Below are 16,807 nucleotides of genomic sequence, written 5' to 3'. Positions count from 1 at the left end.
TTCTCTTAAAACCCCTTTTCAGTTTCAGGTATATTTCTGTGGCGAGAGGTATCAGAGACATTTATGAATGCATTGTTGTAAACTTGCTGCAAATTCACTGTATAATTGTGTAATATTAGATAATTGACAAACTGAAAAATTCATCTAATATTCTGTCAGCTGCATAGCATTAGTCATTCTCTTCAGCTGTGGGTTATGTTCTTGCATTAGAGAGAGCAATAACAAAACATTGTTGGCCAAATTCTAAGAAAATACTTGGTGATGAAACTGCAGTGCTGGAGTATTTATGAAGGAATTTATGATGCAACTTTGTGAACTTCTAAGCTTAAATGTATGAAGTTGTCCTCCCAAACTCATATTTATGCAGAATATTAGAAGCCTGAACTTCATTAGTTATGGTTATTTAGTGTTTCTTGAAAACCAGGCCATTTAAGTTAGCTCTTTGAAATATGGAGATTAGTACCTCAGTGCAGGGATTGTTGGAAAGATTGACTGTGGTGAGCGCTGTCATTCTACTGACGTTAGTGGGGCTGTCACATTGTTTTTATGCTACCGCTTTTGTAGTCTTGCCTATTATTTCCTTTTTATGCTTCTATTCCTCACTCATATCCCTGAATGTTAATCTAGTTCAGCACATCAGAATTACAATTTCTAATCAAACTGTTTTGAAATCATTGACATTGCATTGCCCTTACTGGACTTATTCTCTACTTACTTTTGAGCTTATTGGAGGGGAAGGGGAAATGCTTACAATAGTAGTTACAATAAAATGCCTGTGGAATCTTTGTAAAGGCTTCAACACTTTACTTGTCCGTATCTGATGAATTTAAAAATCTGAAGAAAATACTCAGTAGTGAAAAAAATAGTAATATAATTCCCAGTGGTTAATAAAGCATCTTGTTTTCTATATAAACAAAAAGAGATATTACAATACTAAAATAGATACATATTGTATTTTCAAATCCATGTTTTTAAATCCTACTATTACCAGTGTTCTGAGTAACACCACTGATATTTCTAAAGTCTGTCAAAGGAATTTTTTCAGTGTTAAACACAGTAGTTTTTTAACATTTTACAAACAAATGGAGAAAGTATTTTTTAATTTTATTTATGATTTTTTTGTCACTATATGAATTGTGGCTTGATTGGCAAAAGTTCATGAGAATGTCCAGTTGATCTTGGGATCAGCTATATCTTTTTAAGGTGAGTTGGTGCTTTTGCCAAGTGTTCTCAGAAATATACTGTGAATTTTCAAGTGATCTCATCCTCCAGATTCGCACTGTGTCTTCTTGTTTCCTCTATAGCTCTGTCAGCACTTTTCCCCGCCTTTCTCCATTCTGCTTAAAGTGGCCTATTGGTCTGACATATTGATCCCACTTGGTCCGATGACTAATATTGATTTTATTCTCAATGGGACCGTAGCCTGTCATCAAACTTACTTTTTTCTTTCATATCAAGAAGACATTTGATTGGCTTATTTGACACTAGAAAGCAACTGCGCTTGGTTATGATCAATACACTTGTATTCTCTGTTCTTTATCGTTCTCAGTAAGACTACATTAGCAAATGAACCGTGAAATGCTTCAACTACCTGTCAAGCAGTAGGAAAATCTTGCTGCTGCTGTTAGGCAATGTGTAGGTACTCTGCTGGGCTCCTTATTAGAAATATTGGACTACTATCCCTTGTGGTACAAGTCTACTATGGTATAAAATTAAAGTATAGCAGACTTTTGGCTAAAGGTATATCATGTTGCAGTTTTTGTTTTCTTTGTGTTGTCTGCATGGAGAGACTTAGGAAAGTTGATTCCAATTAACCACAAAAATAGTATTAGTTAAACTATATTAAAGATATATGTGAATCCTTGTATTCAGAATTAAGTTGGCCTTAATTCTATTTATTAAGAATTTTCTATTTCATTCTGGATAAGGATAGCAATGCAAAATGTTAATACAGTTTAACTAATCTCTTGCAAAGTCTCATTTTATTTAATTTGGATTAATTCTTCTGTATGCCTATTTAGATCAGCCCTTTTCAGCGATGCTCATTTTATCACTAATAGTTCCGATACAGCCTCTTCATGCTGCTGGATATTCAGTGGTATCAGCAGTGAAAATTCAAAGAAGGTGTCATCTGCAAGAAGAGTTTTCCATTAGTCTTTGATGCATAATACAAAATATGCACTCAGTAACTTACAGGGTTGTGTTAGAGATAAAAAGGCGGTGTTACTTTTTAAGCCATAGTTAGTGGTGTAAGATGCCCTCAGTGTGCCTCAGTATGTATAGTGAAGGAACTGGCCTCATATATATTTTTATATATATATATATATATATATATGGGTTTTTTATTATTATTTATTTTAATTGGGAGTTTCACAGGTAGCCAAGTGGTTGATGTATGCTTGGGGGAACTGATACTGTGACTTCCATCACCATCACCACATACAAAATTATGTAAAAAATATGTGGATAATTGGAAAAGCTTTTTCCATATTTTCTGGGTGAAATGTGTGTAATTTAGTTTTTTAACCTGAGTAAATCTTGCAAAGAATAGTGAAAAATAAGAGATAAGATTAAGGAATAAGAGGTTAAGATTGAAAGTGTATACCATAAAATGTTCTTGTCAAGATGACAAAGAGAGCAGAATAGTTTCTTCCATTCATTCTCATTAAGTAATGAGTTCAAGCATAACTAAGAAGTTTGTACTTTAACAAAAAATGCAAGTTTTGGTTGTTGTTTTTTTTCCCCAGCCAAATACCTCAGGTTACTGTATATTTCTGAGTTGACATAACTATGGAATAATATTTTGTCATACTGTTGTTTAATCTGGCCAGATGACACTGAATTTTACGTCTTAAAAATACTTTTTTTGATGAAGAAATACTATTAATTTCCCTGGTTTTATTTCCCTCTGTCAAATTTAGACTGTATCTACATGACTGTAATCCTGATAGATGACTCTAATATAAATGGAATTACATATGTTCTATTACCAGACATGAAAATGGGATTACTTGAAGCATTAATATTGTATCTGAAAGTGTGAGTTCATTATTTTTCAGCAGTTACATACGAAGAACATTCAAAGATGCTTCCCATCTGTAGTAATTCCAGCAGGAAATATACGTGTTTAAAATATTTTTTTAATTTTTGTTTCAGAGTTGTACCTTTACTGCTGTCATTATTTCAAAGTAAGGAGTGTAATTTCAGGTTTGATTATTAATGTAACTGTTTTGTATACGGTGCAGAGCTTTACCTTTACTTGATGCCTTAAGGAATACTAAACTGGTTTTCTTAGCAGTAACTCAATTTTCTTGAAATTTGCATGATTGAACCTTTGGCTGAGTTTAAGGACAGGGAAAAGCTTTGGAACCGGAACTGCCTTACCTCTGTAGCAGAATGCCTTTCCCATCTTTCAGCTTTCTTATAAACCACTCGCAGCGGGTTACCTGCTTCTGCATTCTTTCTACATAGCTGCTAATACGCTGTCTTGTAGGGAGGGTGGGCAAATGCATGCTACTCTTTAAGCTGCAGCTGAGGTGTACTAGCAGCATTTGCTGGTTTGGTTACAGAGAAGCAGAAGTGTTCAGGTACTATTGTTGGAATTAGGATTCTGCATGAATGTGGGAGTTCTTGAAGCCACTGTCTTCCCTCTCATCAAAATTTCTTTTCCCATAAGGTGAACGCATTACAAAAATTGCACATAGTCATCAACATGAAATTATTGTTTTTTCTTGCTAAGGAATAGAAAATCTTAAAAAATCATGTTTTTAACTTAAGTGTGTTGGCATGCTATTATCTTTGATTTGAGAAACACTGGATATGATGGGTTTCTAAGCTCCAGCTATTTTCCTGTTGTATAGTATTAGTTCCTGCTATTATCAGTCATTTTTCATTGCACATTTGCTTAACAAAAAAGCCAAACCCACATTTTGAAATATAGGATTATATTTTAAAAGGTATTAATATCTTCCAGGATTTGCACATGAAAGGGGAGTAGTCAGTGGCTTTTCCTGTGTGTCACTGGTTTGTGTAAGCAGTCATGTTAAACTTATAAATAAGATGGAGGTATATGTGCTTGTGCTAGCAAGTTTCTCATTTTAAAAAAATGAATCCATCCATGTTTATGAGATTCATGATGTTTGAGTAAGTGGCCAAAGTATCATGTTTATAATTTTTCTTCTAGTCAGGAATAGATTATATAATACTACATTGAAACCAAAACCACAGTAAATTTTCACATACAAATCACCAAATCAAATAGTTTACAATCCTACAGTGTTTTCACATTATTAAACTATTAGACCAACTTTCATTTTTGCATAATGAACAGATGTAAGAAACTAGTGTATTTGTCTTCATTGAAATTAGTGTCATTTCTACTTAGGCTTCTTGGAAGAAAATGACTTCAGGAATATTAACTATCAACTAATTAAGACATACTTAATTAAATGCAAATGCTACTTAGAAAAAGCAATTGAGAGAAAGGCATGTGATAAGGGAATTAGCAACTGATTTAACCAGTTAGGCACCTAAGCAATAGAAATGAATGCAGAAACTTCACTTGGTAAGAATAATACAAGAGAAAAATGCACCATCTTCTCACATTTTTTGTTGAAAATCTTCAGAGTCAATGAAGTAGGATATATTGAGAATATAAATTATAGTTTAATGTTGCTCTATGTTCAATAATTAGAGAGGTTAAAATTATTTAAAATATTGAAAATTTATCAGTCTGTCTCATACAGAGAGACTTTTTGACATCTGGTCATTCAAGAACCAAAACAGTTACATAAATATATTAATAATACATTTTTAATACATATTTTATATATATACACACACACACAAAATACATTTATATATGGGATATTTATAAACATAAATATATTAATATATTTATAAAGAAATATACATACATAAAATAATTACATACAAGATAACATAGTATTGGTACTGTTTTGAAGGACACTGCCATTTTACTAGTATTAAAGCTTACATTGACAGACTTTATCTTTGGAGCGGATATGAATAAACACCATCAAGATGTTGTGAAGGCTACTGGGATTAATAAAACATCTAAAGTTTCCTAATGTCTATCAAAGTATGTATTATATACATGTATTGAACTGATTCAAGAACAAAAATTGATCTCTCAAATTCAGTTGCATGTGCTATGTTTTTTCTGCTAAATACTCCTGAGATTGTTGGGCTAAACAAGATGTAAGTGATGAATTGCATATAAATATTATTTTTCCTCTTTCTGTGGCTTATTTGATTAGGTTTTCAGAGATTAACTTCTAAATTCTCCCTATTGAAAAATCTGGGTCAGCCTTCCACAGCTGTGTATTCATTTTAATTAGAGGCATATGCTAAGAAAAAGCTTTCTTCAGAAAGATCCTCTTGTATAAGAAAAAAAGCCACAACCAAACAATAAACCAAATAGAATTGCCCCAAAAAATTCAGTCAAGGTATAAGACTGAATTTCCACTCAGCAGTTCTGATAGTCAGAGTAAGATAAGGACATTTGAGGAAGACAGATCCAAGTACCTGATTATGCAAAAGGGTAGAAATGGAATGAAAGTATTATGGGTCCCCGCTTCTTCTTATGCATACTTCACAACATAGTTCTCTACCTTATCTGATCATTGTAAAAATAAAAATCCACACTACTGCTGCAGCACCATGGTTTAGAAGGAAAAGTTAATTTGCTGTGACAGTTCATGCTAGGCAGGCAGGATTTTTCCTTTTGTGATGAACTTTGGGCACTGGTAATTGCTTAGTGATCTGAAAGAAATGCAATAGTATTAAAAATGAAAATGATAAAGTTAGTTTATCCTGGTGATTGATTACTGTCTGCTTATTTGCAGATATAAGATGTCTTAGCATCTAAAAAATGTATGGGTTTTGATAATTTAATAGCTCTCTGTAATGTGAAGAATTTCCCATTTTGTATTACATTAATCAGTCAATGTGTAGACAAGGTTATTGCTAATGGAAGTCTAGTATAGAAATTCAAATTTGGAGAAGTTTATAAGTTTTCTCTTATTTCAGGTGTTTTCTTGAAGTTTATTTTATTTCATTTAGAATAGTGACAGTTAAATTCATTAATGTTTTTTTCTATACTATTACAGTCTAGTCATGATGTTCTTGTAACTTTGAAACAATTAGATCTTTGACTGATATTTTCTTGCTTGTATTCTGCCCTGAATTATAGTCATAACAGACATTTAGCCAATTCACAATTGTAAGAATATGTAAAAAAAAAAAAAATTAGTTTTCCCCTATTCTAGTCAAACTATCTTTGTTTATCTACAGGAATAATGCAAAAATTGTCAAATTGTAACATGTACAATTTTTTAGTGGAGAAGCATGTGCTTTACTAACTTTGGGTATGGAGAGTCATTAAAGTTAGTTCCATATGAAAAACAGGACAGAGCACGTACCACAGATATGGTTTTACTAAGTTGTGAATATGGATAAGCGTATTTTGTTCTTGATGGGCAGAGTCCACACAGCAGCTTCTGCTCCTCTGCCAGTCTGAGGAGGTCATTCAACACGTTTGAAGATTGACGAGGGAGTCAGTGTAAGGACACATATAGATGCTCCTGTGGGAGGAATTCGTATGGGGAAACTGCATGGGAGTTCAAGGCAAATAACAGTGTCATTGGCCATTTCAGCCTTTACAACCCATACAGGAGGCAGTGCAACGCTTTCCTGTTAATTATTTTTCTACACAGGGCAGGAAGGAAACAGTAAATGGCATCCAGCGCAGCTCACAGATTTTAACATTGTGCAAACTGACTGTGTTTTCTTCCTGCAGCCTCTATGCTTTGAGGCATTACTGAAGGCAGTTTAATAACAAGGCCGCCTTTACCTACAAATACAGAGTACCTTAAAAATTGAGCTCTGGGGTGCCTTACCAAGTATTTCAGGTGCCCACCAGTTTTCCAGTGGATGACACATCATGTGCCTCCTTTTCAGCTTCACTGGCAGGAAAAGAAAGCTGGTAAGAGAGGCATCAGCTGAGAAAGTGGTGCCGATAACTGATATAGTAACTTACATACAACACAGTATATACCCTGGTATGTGTACCAATTATATCTAGATCATGCAGTGTTCTGAACTGTCAGGCTTTTCCATCCTTTTGTATTTTTACATCTTTATTTCAAATGTGCCATTTTAAGACCACTTGAATGATGCTTCATAGTTTCTTGTGGTCTGTTGTACTTAAAACCAGACTATCATATGTGGCTACTAGGAGCCACAAAAAAATATTGGCTTAACTGAACCATTTTTATTTTTTTTTCCTTAGAGTTGCAGATATACTAGTAGATTTGAACACATTCAACTAAGCAATAGAGAGTCTGAAGTCTGTAGTTGTAGCATTTGGGCTCAGTTGCTATTATTACTTCTGTGAAATTTAAAATATAACTGCAAGATTTGTTTTCCCACTGTGATAGTCCTGTCCTTTACTGATTACACAGACATTTAAACAATGTTAATGTTCAAAGCACTCTCTTGAGTTGATCCCATTGATTGTGATTTTATTGTCAAATTTTTACTTAGTTTATATCAGGTTATAATTCAGCCTTTCAGAGACTACAGCTGGTTTCCAGGTACAGGACTGAGACCAAGTTCGTTGCCTTATTGTGTATGACTCCAGCAGCATTTTTATTTTATGATGACTTTTTTTCAGTTGTTCTCTATGCCTTAGTGAATTTCACAGTGATTTTATTGTTCAGTTTAAGGCTTTTTTAAAAAAAAAAAATTGCCCTCTGTTAAGTATTTGCCTTTCCATTTGCTACAGGTCAGAATTTGACAGCAATTTTTTACTGTGCACTGAAGCATGCATCATATTAAAAGATGCACAATAAGCAGAGGGTTTCCTTACCATGTCTCTTGAGCGATACTCTGGGAATGCTTTCCATTGGAAAGATCTTAAAGCATTTTACAAGAAAGTTAAATATCAGACACATTTTACAGATGAGTAAACAAAACCACAAAGGAGTGACATGATTCAACTGTATTAAACACAGAATGTAGATCTTCTGCAGTCTAGCCCAACCTTTAACATCTAGACCAAATTTTCATGGATACCATATCTGCTTTGTGAATGTAATAAAAACAAGAATGGCGATATGAATACAGTCTGACACTAAATAGTTAACCAGTTCCTCCTAAATGCTACTCACAAGCTTTCTTTCTAATCTGTAAATAATCTACCTATTCAGTAGGAGATTTGTGGGTTCTTATTATGTTTGGGGATTTTTTGTTGTTCTTTCTTTTTTCTAAGCAGTTACATAGTTCAGTATTTCAATACTGTTTGTGGTGTGTGCAACCATACTAGAGGGTCTTCACACAAAGGAGGTGACCACAAGGAGGTTTGAATGTAGTGACTCTGCTGATTATTAGCTGGTTCCAGCGTAACAGTTCAAGGAAGGGATTTGAGTTTGAAAGGCTCTCTCCTTGGCACTCTTCGCTGACAATACAAATCAGTAAAAAAATCCCAGCAAAGGTTTAAACCGTTTTTGACATTTAAAATTCTTGAAAACTAGACCCTTTTTTGCCTCATGCCATTTCTACATGCAGTCACTCCCTTTAGTGCAATTTGGAGACTTTAGCCTAAAATATGCATCTGTTGCATAAGAGAGAAATATCGTCCAACTACTTAGACACTGTTTCTGAATATCGACTACTGCTAGATTCCAGATATTAATGAACAGATCGACTAATAAATGGTGAAGAGTTTTCTTGATGGAGATGTCACATTCTGTTTTCATCTTTCTGCTGTTTACTTTTTTGTCATTCTGTTGCTTACAGCATAAGTAACTCAGGGCAGGGGCCTTTCAGTCATGTTTCTGGAGTTCTGTCTTCAACATAAATGTATACCTATAAAGTTCAAATAAAATCATAGAATCATAGAATGGTTTAGGTTGAAAGGGACCTTAAAAATAATCTAGTTCCAGTATCTAGACCAGCAACTAGGTTGCTCAAAGCTGCATCCAGCCTGGCCTTAAACACTTCCAGGGATGGGGCATCCACAACTCCTTTGATAACTTGTTCCAGCGCCTCACCACCCTCGCAGTAAAGAAGTTCTTCCTAATACCTAATCTACATCTACCCTGTTTCAGTGCAAAGCCATTACCCCTTGTCCTATCACCACATGCCCTTGTAAAACGTTCCTCTCCAGCTTTCTTGTAGTCCCCTTCAGGTACTGGAAGGCTCCTAGGTCTCCCCGGACCTTCTTCTCCAGGCTGAATAAGCCCAGCTCCCTCAGCCTCACCAGACTGGTGCTCCAGCTCTGTGATTATCTTTGTGGCCCTCCTCTGGACTCACTCCAACAAGTTGTCAGACTATATGTGACAAACTTTTTCAAATGGGACTTTTTCTAAGTAGCTTTAGTCTTTACATTGGCATTGTTCCCAGCCTATGGTTGAGTGGTTCCTGGTAGCTGACTACACTATGCACTTTAAAGAGGAAGGCAACAAAGGTCAAGTTGTTCATAAAACCATTAGTGAAATGTCAGAAACAATTTAGTTTACATAAAATATTTCCCTGAAGATAAGAAGTATCCATTATAAAACATTCCTTCCAACTACATTTCTATGCTTTTGAATTCATCAGATAAGAATTGGACAGTTGACAAAAGCTAAGTGCTAATATGGAAGCTACATATTTCTAGAATATTTTCTCTGGAAAAGCAAAGAATAAGAGGGCTTTGATTTTGGGAAAGAGTGAAGGCGCTTTTTTTTTTGTTGTTGTTTTAAATATAAACAGACTGAAACTAATTTAACACAATTTTTCATTGTGACCCAAAATTTAGCTTCAGTTTCAAGTTAATACTGCTTCAGTTGGCAGGCAATAAATAAGCTTGCTACAGTATTATGTTTACATTATGACATATTTTATTGTAATTTCTTGCAAAGCCTGAAAGCCACCTATAAGTTTACCTCATTGAGTCTTACCTGGCAATGGACTAATTTGAGAGTAAGGTTCACCCCTTTGTTAGCTTTTTTTCTATTCTTTGGAAAAGAAGTTTGCAGTCTGCTCCCCTGTCTTGTCCTTCAACCCAAACATGCTGTTCTGACGAAGCAGGCAGGAATCCCTCCTGAATTGGTGTCAGGGTGTGATGACCTGTGATACAAGAGAAGGAGCAATTGATGCAAAAATTGAGTCCAGTGAGGGAAGAAGAACTTGATGTGGGAGACCTATGAGGCCTTTGGCAAAGCTCAGATTTGTATTTTTAATATAGGGAAATAAAGCTGTCGAGACTGACTTGATCTCAAAGGTCTTTATAATTCAGATAACTATGACTACTTCAGGCTATTTTAAAAGCATGAGCTGCAGGACTTCACCTGGTTTGCAGAGCCAAGGAAGATTGATGTTTGCAGTTCTTTTGTGCCTAAAGATTCTGTATGAATAAAATATTTGACACTGGTTAAAAGGTTGTAATATTGGATGGATGGCCCTCATCTTTTCCTCTTTTATAAATTATTTTGTTGTTAATAGTTCTGGGACTCATGTCTCTAGTACTAAAGAAAGCCCTATTTTGAGGAACTCAGTTTATTAGAGATTCTTATTTGAAAGGTTGTAAGACTCTAAACCTTGATTGATGAAATATAGTTTCTGCTTAGATTAGTTTGATTAATTTTATTATTATTAAGCAATAACAGGCTAATTTGAGACTTGGGTGAGGCAGTGTTTATAGATCTTTGGCTTCATGTACACAATGCATATTTCTCACTGAATTAGCTCTTCAGAATCCAGGTGGTAGTTATTAACACTGGCTGATGTCTTTATCATTACATTTTAGAGTATTTAATAATTATTTCTAACAAACGTGTTTTTTTATTGAAGGCTTACGTTCATTGCAGATCCTGATGAGACACTATTTTGTTGACATTGGCTATTAAAACAAAAGGGTTGACATGATGGATCGTAGCAAGTGCAATGCTATAGACATTCCTGTTCAGTCTCATCAAGATCACATATGCTTCAATAACGTTTCGATAGATGAATCATAATTCAACAGAAGCTTTTATGCCCTAGTACAGCAAGGATCATATAGCACAAAAGGCATTCAGATGCTTTGAAAAGTTATGCTTCTCAGAAAATTTAAAAAAAAAAGTTTCATGTTTACAAATGAACTTGCTCTTTCTGTGCCTTGATTGTACATGACTAACAGGGCCTCAGAAGCCCAGCATGCTCTTAGATGCAACTGTTTCACAGTTTCTTGTAACCAGCATTACTTTCTCTGCTAGTCCTCAGATCCTGGTGCTTTTCATTGCAAGCATGTTCTGTAATTGGTTTGTATGATAACAAGGCTATAACTCTAAAACAGTGAATCCCAATCTTTCTCCTTCATTTTTTCCATCATCTGCTTCAAAGTGAAGATTTATCCTGAGGCTTTTGTCACTGTCAGTGAGACTTAATGACCTCAGTATATGTGGTTATTCTTTCATTCCTCACTTAATGGATATTAACTGATTTGATCAGGAAATCGTATGTTACCATACAAAACTAGCCACGTCGTGATTAGGGTGCTATTCAGATCTCCAGATACAGTTCTCCCACAATTTCTTTACTGAAAACAAAAGGAGCCCTGCTAACTTAAACATTAGCTAGTATTTCATTAAATGGTTTATACCAGTCTGGATCTTTTTATTATAATGAAATGTGCACATTGATGTGGCAGAATACAAGTGCATAGATCTTTTTATATTTCCATGACACAAAGAGTGATGTGTTACTGGTTTGCTGTCAAATGAAGATTTTTTCTAACTCAGAAAGACATGCTGACTGCAGCTCACTACAACTCTCTTCACATAGGTGCAATTCAAAGGATGAATTGTGGGTTATAAAACTGGCTAAGCTGGAAGTTAGGATACTTTTTCCTTTCTCCCACAAATGTGGATGAAGACTCGGTGATTACTGTACACACATTTCCATGTACACAGTTTTCCATAGGTGTATTATATACTCTGTTATTTGCATTAGGATTTTCTGTGGAATCAAATATGTATTAACACAATGAAAGCCTAAAGACCACCCAGGCTGGCATTCACTCCAGCAGAATATCAAATTAAACTAGGTTTAAGCATGTTCTTCTAGAATCAAGGCAAAGGAGACAAGTTATTTTACTAGAAAATCTATTTACCTTTTTTATATACAAGAACAGAATCTAATTTATTTGTGTGCCCATCTGGTCTAGATTGCTCATTTTTAGTTAATTTAACAAATGATAGACTGCTACTGGCCTTTTCTTTCCCAGGAGAAGAGGTTGACAGACAGCTTTGTAGAGATGCTATCTACCCAATCCCGGTTGTCTGTGAAGCTCCATGCCCAAAGGACTGTGTGCTCAGCATGTGGTCTGCATGGTCCTCCTGCTCACACACCTGCTCCGGCAAGACCACAGAAGGGAAGCAGATGCGTGCCCGCTCCATTCTGGCATATGCAGGTGAAGGTAAGGTTGCATACTCTTGCAGACTCTTGTTTGTGAATTTTCAACTGTATTTGTAATGCCAAGGTAATTTCTTGATTGACAGAAACAAATCATTAGATGGAGTTCTATTTTTTAAATATTGAAATATTATTTAAATGCTTATCCTACATTTACTCATGGTAAAGAGGAGACTTTATTTTGCTTATTTCAGTCAATGTTGTGATTTTTTTGTTATTCTGCATAATGTTACTGTTTTGATTTTGAATATATGGTTTTCTATTAAAATTAAACAAGGTAAACAATTTATCCTTTGCTGGCTTCTATGAAAGATGTTTATAGAGGATTGTTAGTAACCCTGGTTTAGGTCCAGTTTTGAAGGATGTAAATGCTGAAAAGATGAGAATTGTAATGGATTCAGTTACTAACAAATGGGTTTTGTAGCTTCTTGGCTTAGGCTGGTAACTAATGTTACCATATTAACATTTTTATTCATAGTCAGAATCTGGTTTTACCCTGCAAATCCTCACTAGTGAATGATTTCCATCCATTGAAATGGTCCTTGTGCAGCATCCGCAGCAAATGCAAAGAGAAGACATAGATGGAATATGAAGAAGAAGAAAGGTTTTACACATAGGTTCATATCTATTCTTTGATGATTTTCCATGTTTCCTATAACAGATTTTGTTCTTAAGCATTGTGGTGGGTAATAGACCAAATGCATTCTATATGTATCATGGTTCTAAAATGGCCATGTCAGGTGTGCTAGGGTAAAATGCCTTCTGAAACACTGGGAGCCAGGAGGCATAGGCACCAAAGAGTTCTCAAAAACCTTTTACTCACATGTATTTCTGACAGTAAAGTCATGTGCATTCAATATAAAAGGATTATGTGCACGTTTTAGTTCTTCTTTGAAACTGTTAAGCATTTTATTACTTCAAGTGAAGTTGACATTTAACTGAAAAGTGAAAGCTGTAAGGTATAGAAGTAGTGAAACATAATATCTGTTTTGAGAAATGAAAAAAGAAAGGGGCACACTTCATCGTATACCAAAACACTTCTCTGTTTGCAAAAACATTTAACTTCATTGCTAAAAGTATACTGTGTATTTGACAGGATTTTGGTAATTTTTTTAAAAAAATAAAATTAAAATATGTAGCATAGCAGACATATTCAAACCTTTCCCTGAAAGAGGACCTTTGCTAGAAGTGTAAGAGACAATCAGAACTATACTCATTTTAGTAGGCGATTCAAATAATAAATTACTTAGATGGATCTATGTAACAGAGAAATGCTCTTAAAATAATAAACAAAATTGGTTTTATCTTGTCCCTTTTTTTATGGTGTGTCAAATGGACTCATTTTGCGGGAAACACAGAGACACATTTTCATATGATAATTCAAATAAACATATATTCATGTGCTTCTTGCATTTCTGTGTAGGTCAAGATAATAGATTTTCAATATGCTTATGCAGTTGTACCGGAGACAGACATTTAACATCCTGGCAAGCATGCCACAGAAGTGAAATACTCCAGAAAATGGTTCCACTTTCTTAATGCTTCTTTTTAAAACGTACTCATTTTATTTTGACTTTGACACTTAACACAGCTTGGGATAATTTACAAGCCTACAGGTGCAGCAAAGCGGTTAAACAGCCTGAATTTTAGGTATGTGAATTTTATTTATGTCTGGTTTGCAATGATCAGAACCAGCAGAGAGTGATCACAAAGACTGACAGATCTCAAACCACAGAGGTGGTAGTGAAGAGATCTCTAAAATACTGCTGAGAAAGATGACTCATTACTTAGGTGTTGTAGTGCTTCAGCTTTGCTCAAACCCTGACCCCTTTACCAGGATTCTGAGGTGAGGTTATTCTGTTCTTTTTTTCCCACTGGCATCGTGGTCAGGTATCTTCAACACTATGCTCCTTTGCACTCTGTGCAAACTCCAGAGAATAAAAATATATAAATAAATAAAAGAACCTTCTCAGACTTAGTATATCATTAAAACTCTAGCTGAAAGGTCCTTTTCACCTTTGCTTATATTATATTCAAAAGGTATCAATTTAGCTTTTATCTTTTATGCTTCACTGAAATTAGACTTATTGTCATCTTTCTCCTCATACATCTCTTACGCCTTTTAGTCATTCACTGTGTGACAAATAACTGAATGACTTTTCACCTCCAGAACTGCATGACAGAGATCATCCAGCTTCCAAAAAAATAAAGCACTAATTGTGTAGTTGGTGCTTGGAGGTTGTTTTATGTTTTGGGGGCACAGAATATATTAATGCATCTGAACATCTGTATTCTGTTGGTATAAAAAAGGAAGCTCCACATGAACCTTTTTTTGGAAAACATGCAGTTTTCATTTCTATTCAGAGCTTATAAAAACGTACATTACTGTTAATGAAAACTCTGTAAACGTCACGTATAACTAAAATCCCAAGTCTCCTAAATGAAAGACCAATAACTCCATTTACAATTAAAACTGAATTCTGAAAATAGCTGTCAGTTCTGTTTCGGTGAACAGTCCCACAGGTGTTCCCTTCTGGATTTTTGAACCTTTATTTGAACTGTTGGTATGAGAGGCAGACCAGGTTAGGTAAACCATTTCATAGTAATTCCTTTATAATACAGCCATGATATGTAAGAGGTTTTATTCAGAACACAATAGGACAAATACATTGTACATAAACATATACAATTCCTATGCTATCAGGATTGGACATTAATTAATGAAAGAATGTGCAGGTCTATTGGCCAATCTATGAATAAGGCTAATCTTGGCTTCTAGGGTGACATAAGGAGTCCAGGTTTATTACTGTGAGTCCTTGATCCCATGCATCCTCCTGCTAGTCATGGAGAATTCAATCCGCAAGCTGGAGATCAAAGCACTGCAGGCATTATATACACAAAGAACCTTGCAATCCTTCACAGTATGTGAAGTGCCTAATTCTTGTTCATTGAGACACTTAAACATTAACATGCCACTGAAATTTTTGAGGGTCTGTAGATACATATAAAATAAGTTCTTTTATCTGGATTTCAGGTGGCTTCTTATCAAAGTATTGTCTGTGATGGTTCAGTTTCTCTCCTCTTTGAAATAAAAAAATACTATATTCTTTAGTTTGCTTGTTAATTTTGGCAGATAGCTGTCCATGATAGACTATATAATTTCACACTTAAGACCTTATTTTTCTTCTTACTTCCCAGCTATCTGTGCTGCTGAATTGGTTTGAAGAAACCATCAAGTCAGCATAACTGGCCCCCAGGAAACAGCCACAGTATAATCTATTTTCTTGGATGACTTAGAATAGGAATAATTCAGTAGTGTTGTAATAATTCCTTGGCGACAAGAATAGCTTCACAGGAAAAATTGAAGCTGTATGTAAATTGAAGTAGTGACAAAGTTTTCTAATGAGTTCTGGGATCTGACTGCCCCTCCAGCACCACACTGACTTTGGCTCAAGCCAGGAGCTGACCTTGGCTGTACACCCTCTCATCAGCATTTCATCATTCAGAACAACACCTCTTCCTCGTGGCCAAAGCATACGCTGCAGAGCCTCAAGCACAGTGTGGTTATGCACATCTGGGATGGGCTTATTTACATGCATTCAGTGGACAGAAGAGTCTCTTTCCTCAAGACAAAGGCTTTTTGTGGTTTGTGAGATGACTCCATGTGGAAACTGGTGTCACAATAACCAATTTTTGATATCTTTTCTGAGATCATTGTCCTCAGCTTGAAGGTTTGAAAGGTGAAGTGATTTATAATTTTGCCTGTCTGTGAGCCTGCCTGTAGTGGTAGCTCATTTGTTTCACTGTCAAACACATCTTCATGGTACAGTAAGAAACTCAGGGAAGTCACTGTCTCAAAATACAAAATGACAGCAAAGGACATAATGATGTTACCTGATACATTATATTGTTGTTCTGCATAAGTCTAGTAAAAACATCATATACAGCTCAGCCTTTCTCTGTTGAATGTAGGGTTTGTTTATTTTTGGTTTGTTTTATTTTTTTTCCTGTTTAATAGTTCTGTTCATTTTTTATTTCCTGCTTACAATAAATCTTACAAAATCAGTAGTATGCATTAAGACTACTTTACATAGTCCAATCCCTGAGACTAAAAAATGTTAAATGAGTCTCCATTTTTTAGTAAATTATAGATATGCAGATTGATTCTATATTGACTATACACTGCCATTGATTGCCACTGCCAAACCAGTGTCATACAGCATGACACTAATGTGGATATATTCCAGGTTTTATCAGTAGTAAATAACAGACACTGATTTTGGAAAAGTAAAGATTAAAAAAAAAACCACCCATAAGTCAAATGCAAAGGAGAAAATAATCTGATTTA

General features: G+C 35.0%; 1 protein-coding gene across 1 annotated transcript in view; it reads left to right on the top strand.

Annotated features, from left to right (window-relative positions):
* The window catches only part of THSD7A (thrombospondin type 1 domain containing 7A), a 286,749-nt gene that overhangs the window by 199,236 nt on the left and 70,706 nt on the right, over positions 1–16,807 (top strand). Inside the window, exon 9 of the mRNA XM_055707715.1 lies at positions 12,272–12,463. Coding sequence (XP_055563690.1) covers positions 12,272–12,463 — 192 coding nt within the window. The remainder of the gene's footprint in view (positions 1–12,271; positions 12,464–16,807) is intronic.

This window comes from Falco cherrug, chromosome 4, assembly GCF_023634085.1.
Source record: "Falco cherrug isolate bFalChe1 chromosome 4, bFalChe1.pri, whole genome shotgun sequence".
In the NCBI taxonomy this organism is placed as follows: Eukaryota; Metazoa; Chordata; class Aves; order Falconiformes; family Falconidae; genus Falco; species Falco cherrug.
Note: the sequence above shows the minus strand (reverse complement) of the source record. Positions and strands in the feature narration are given on the sequence as shown.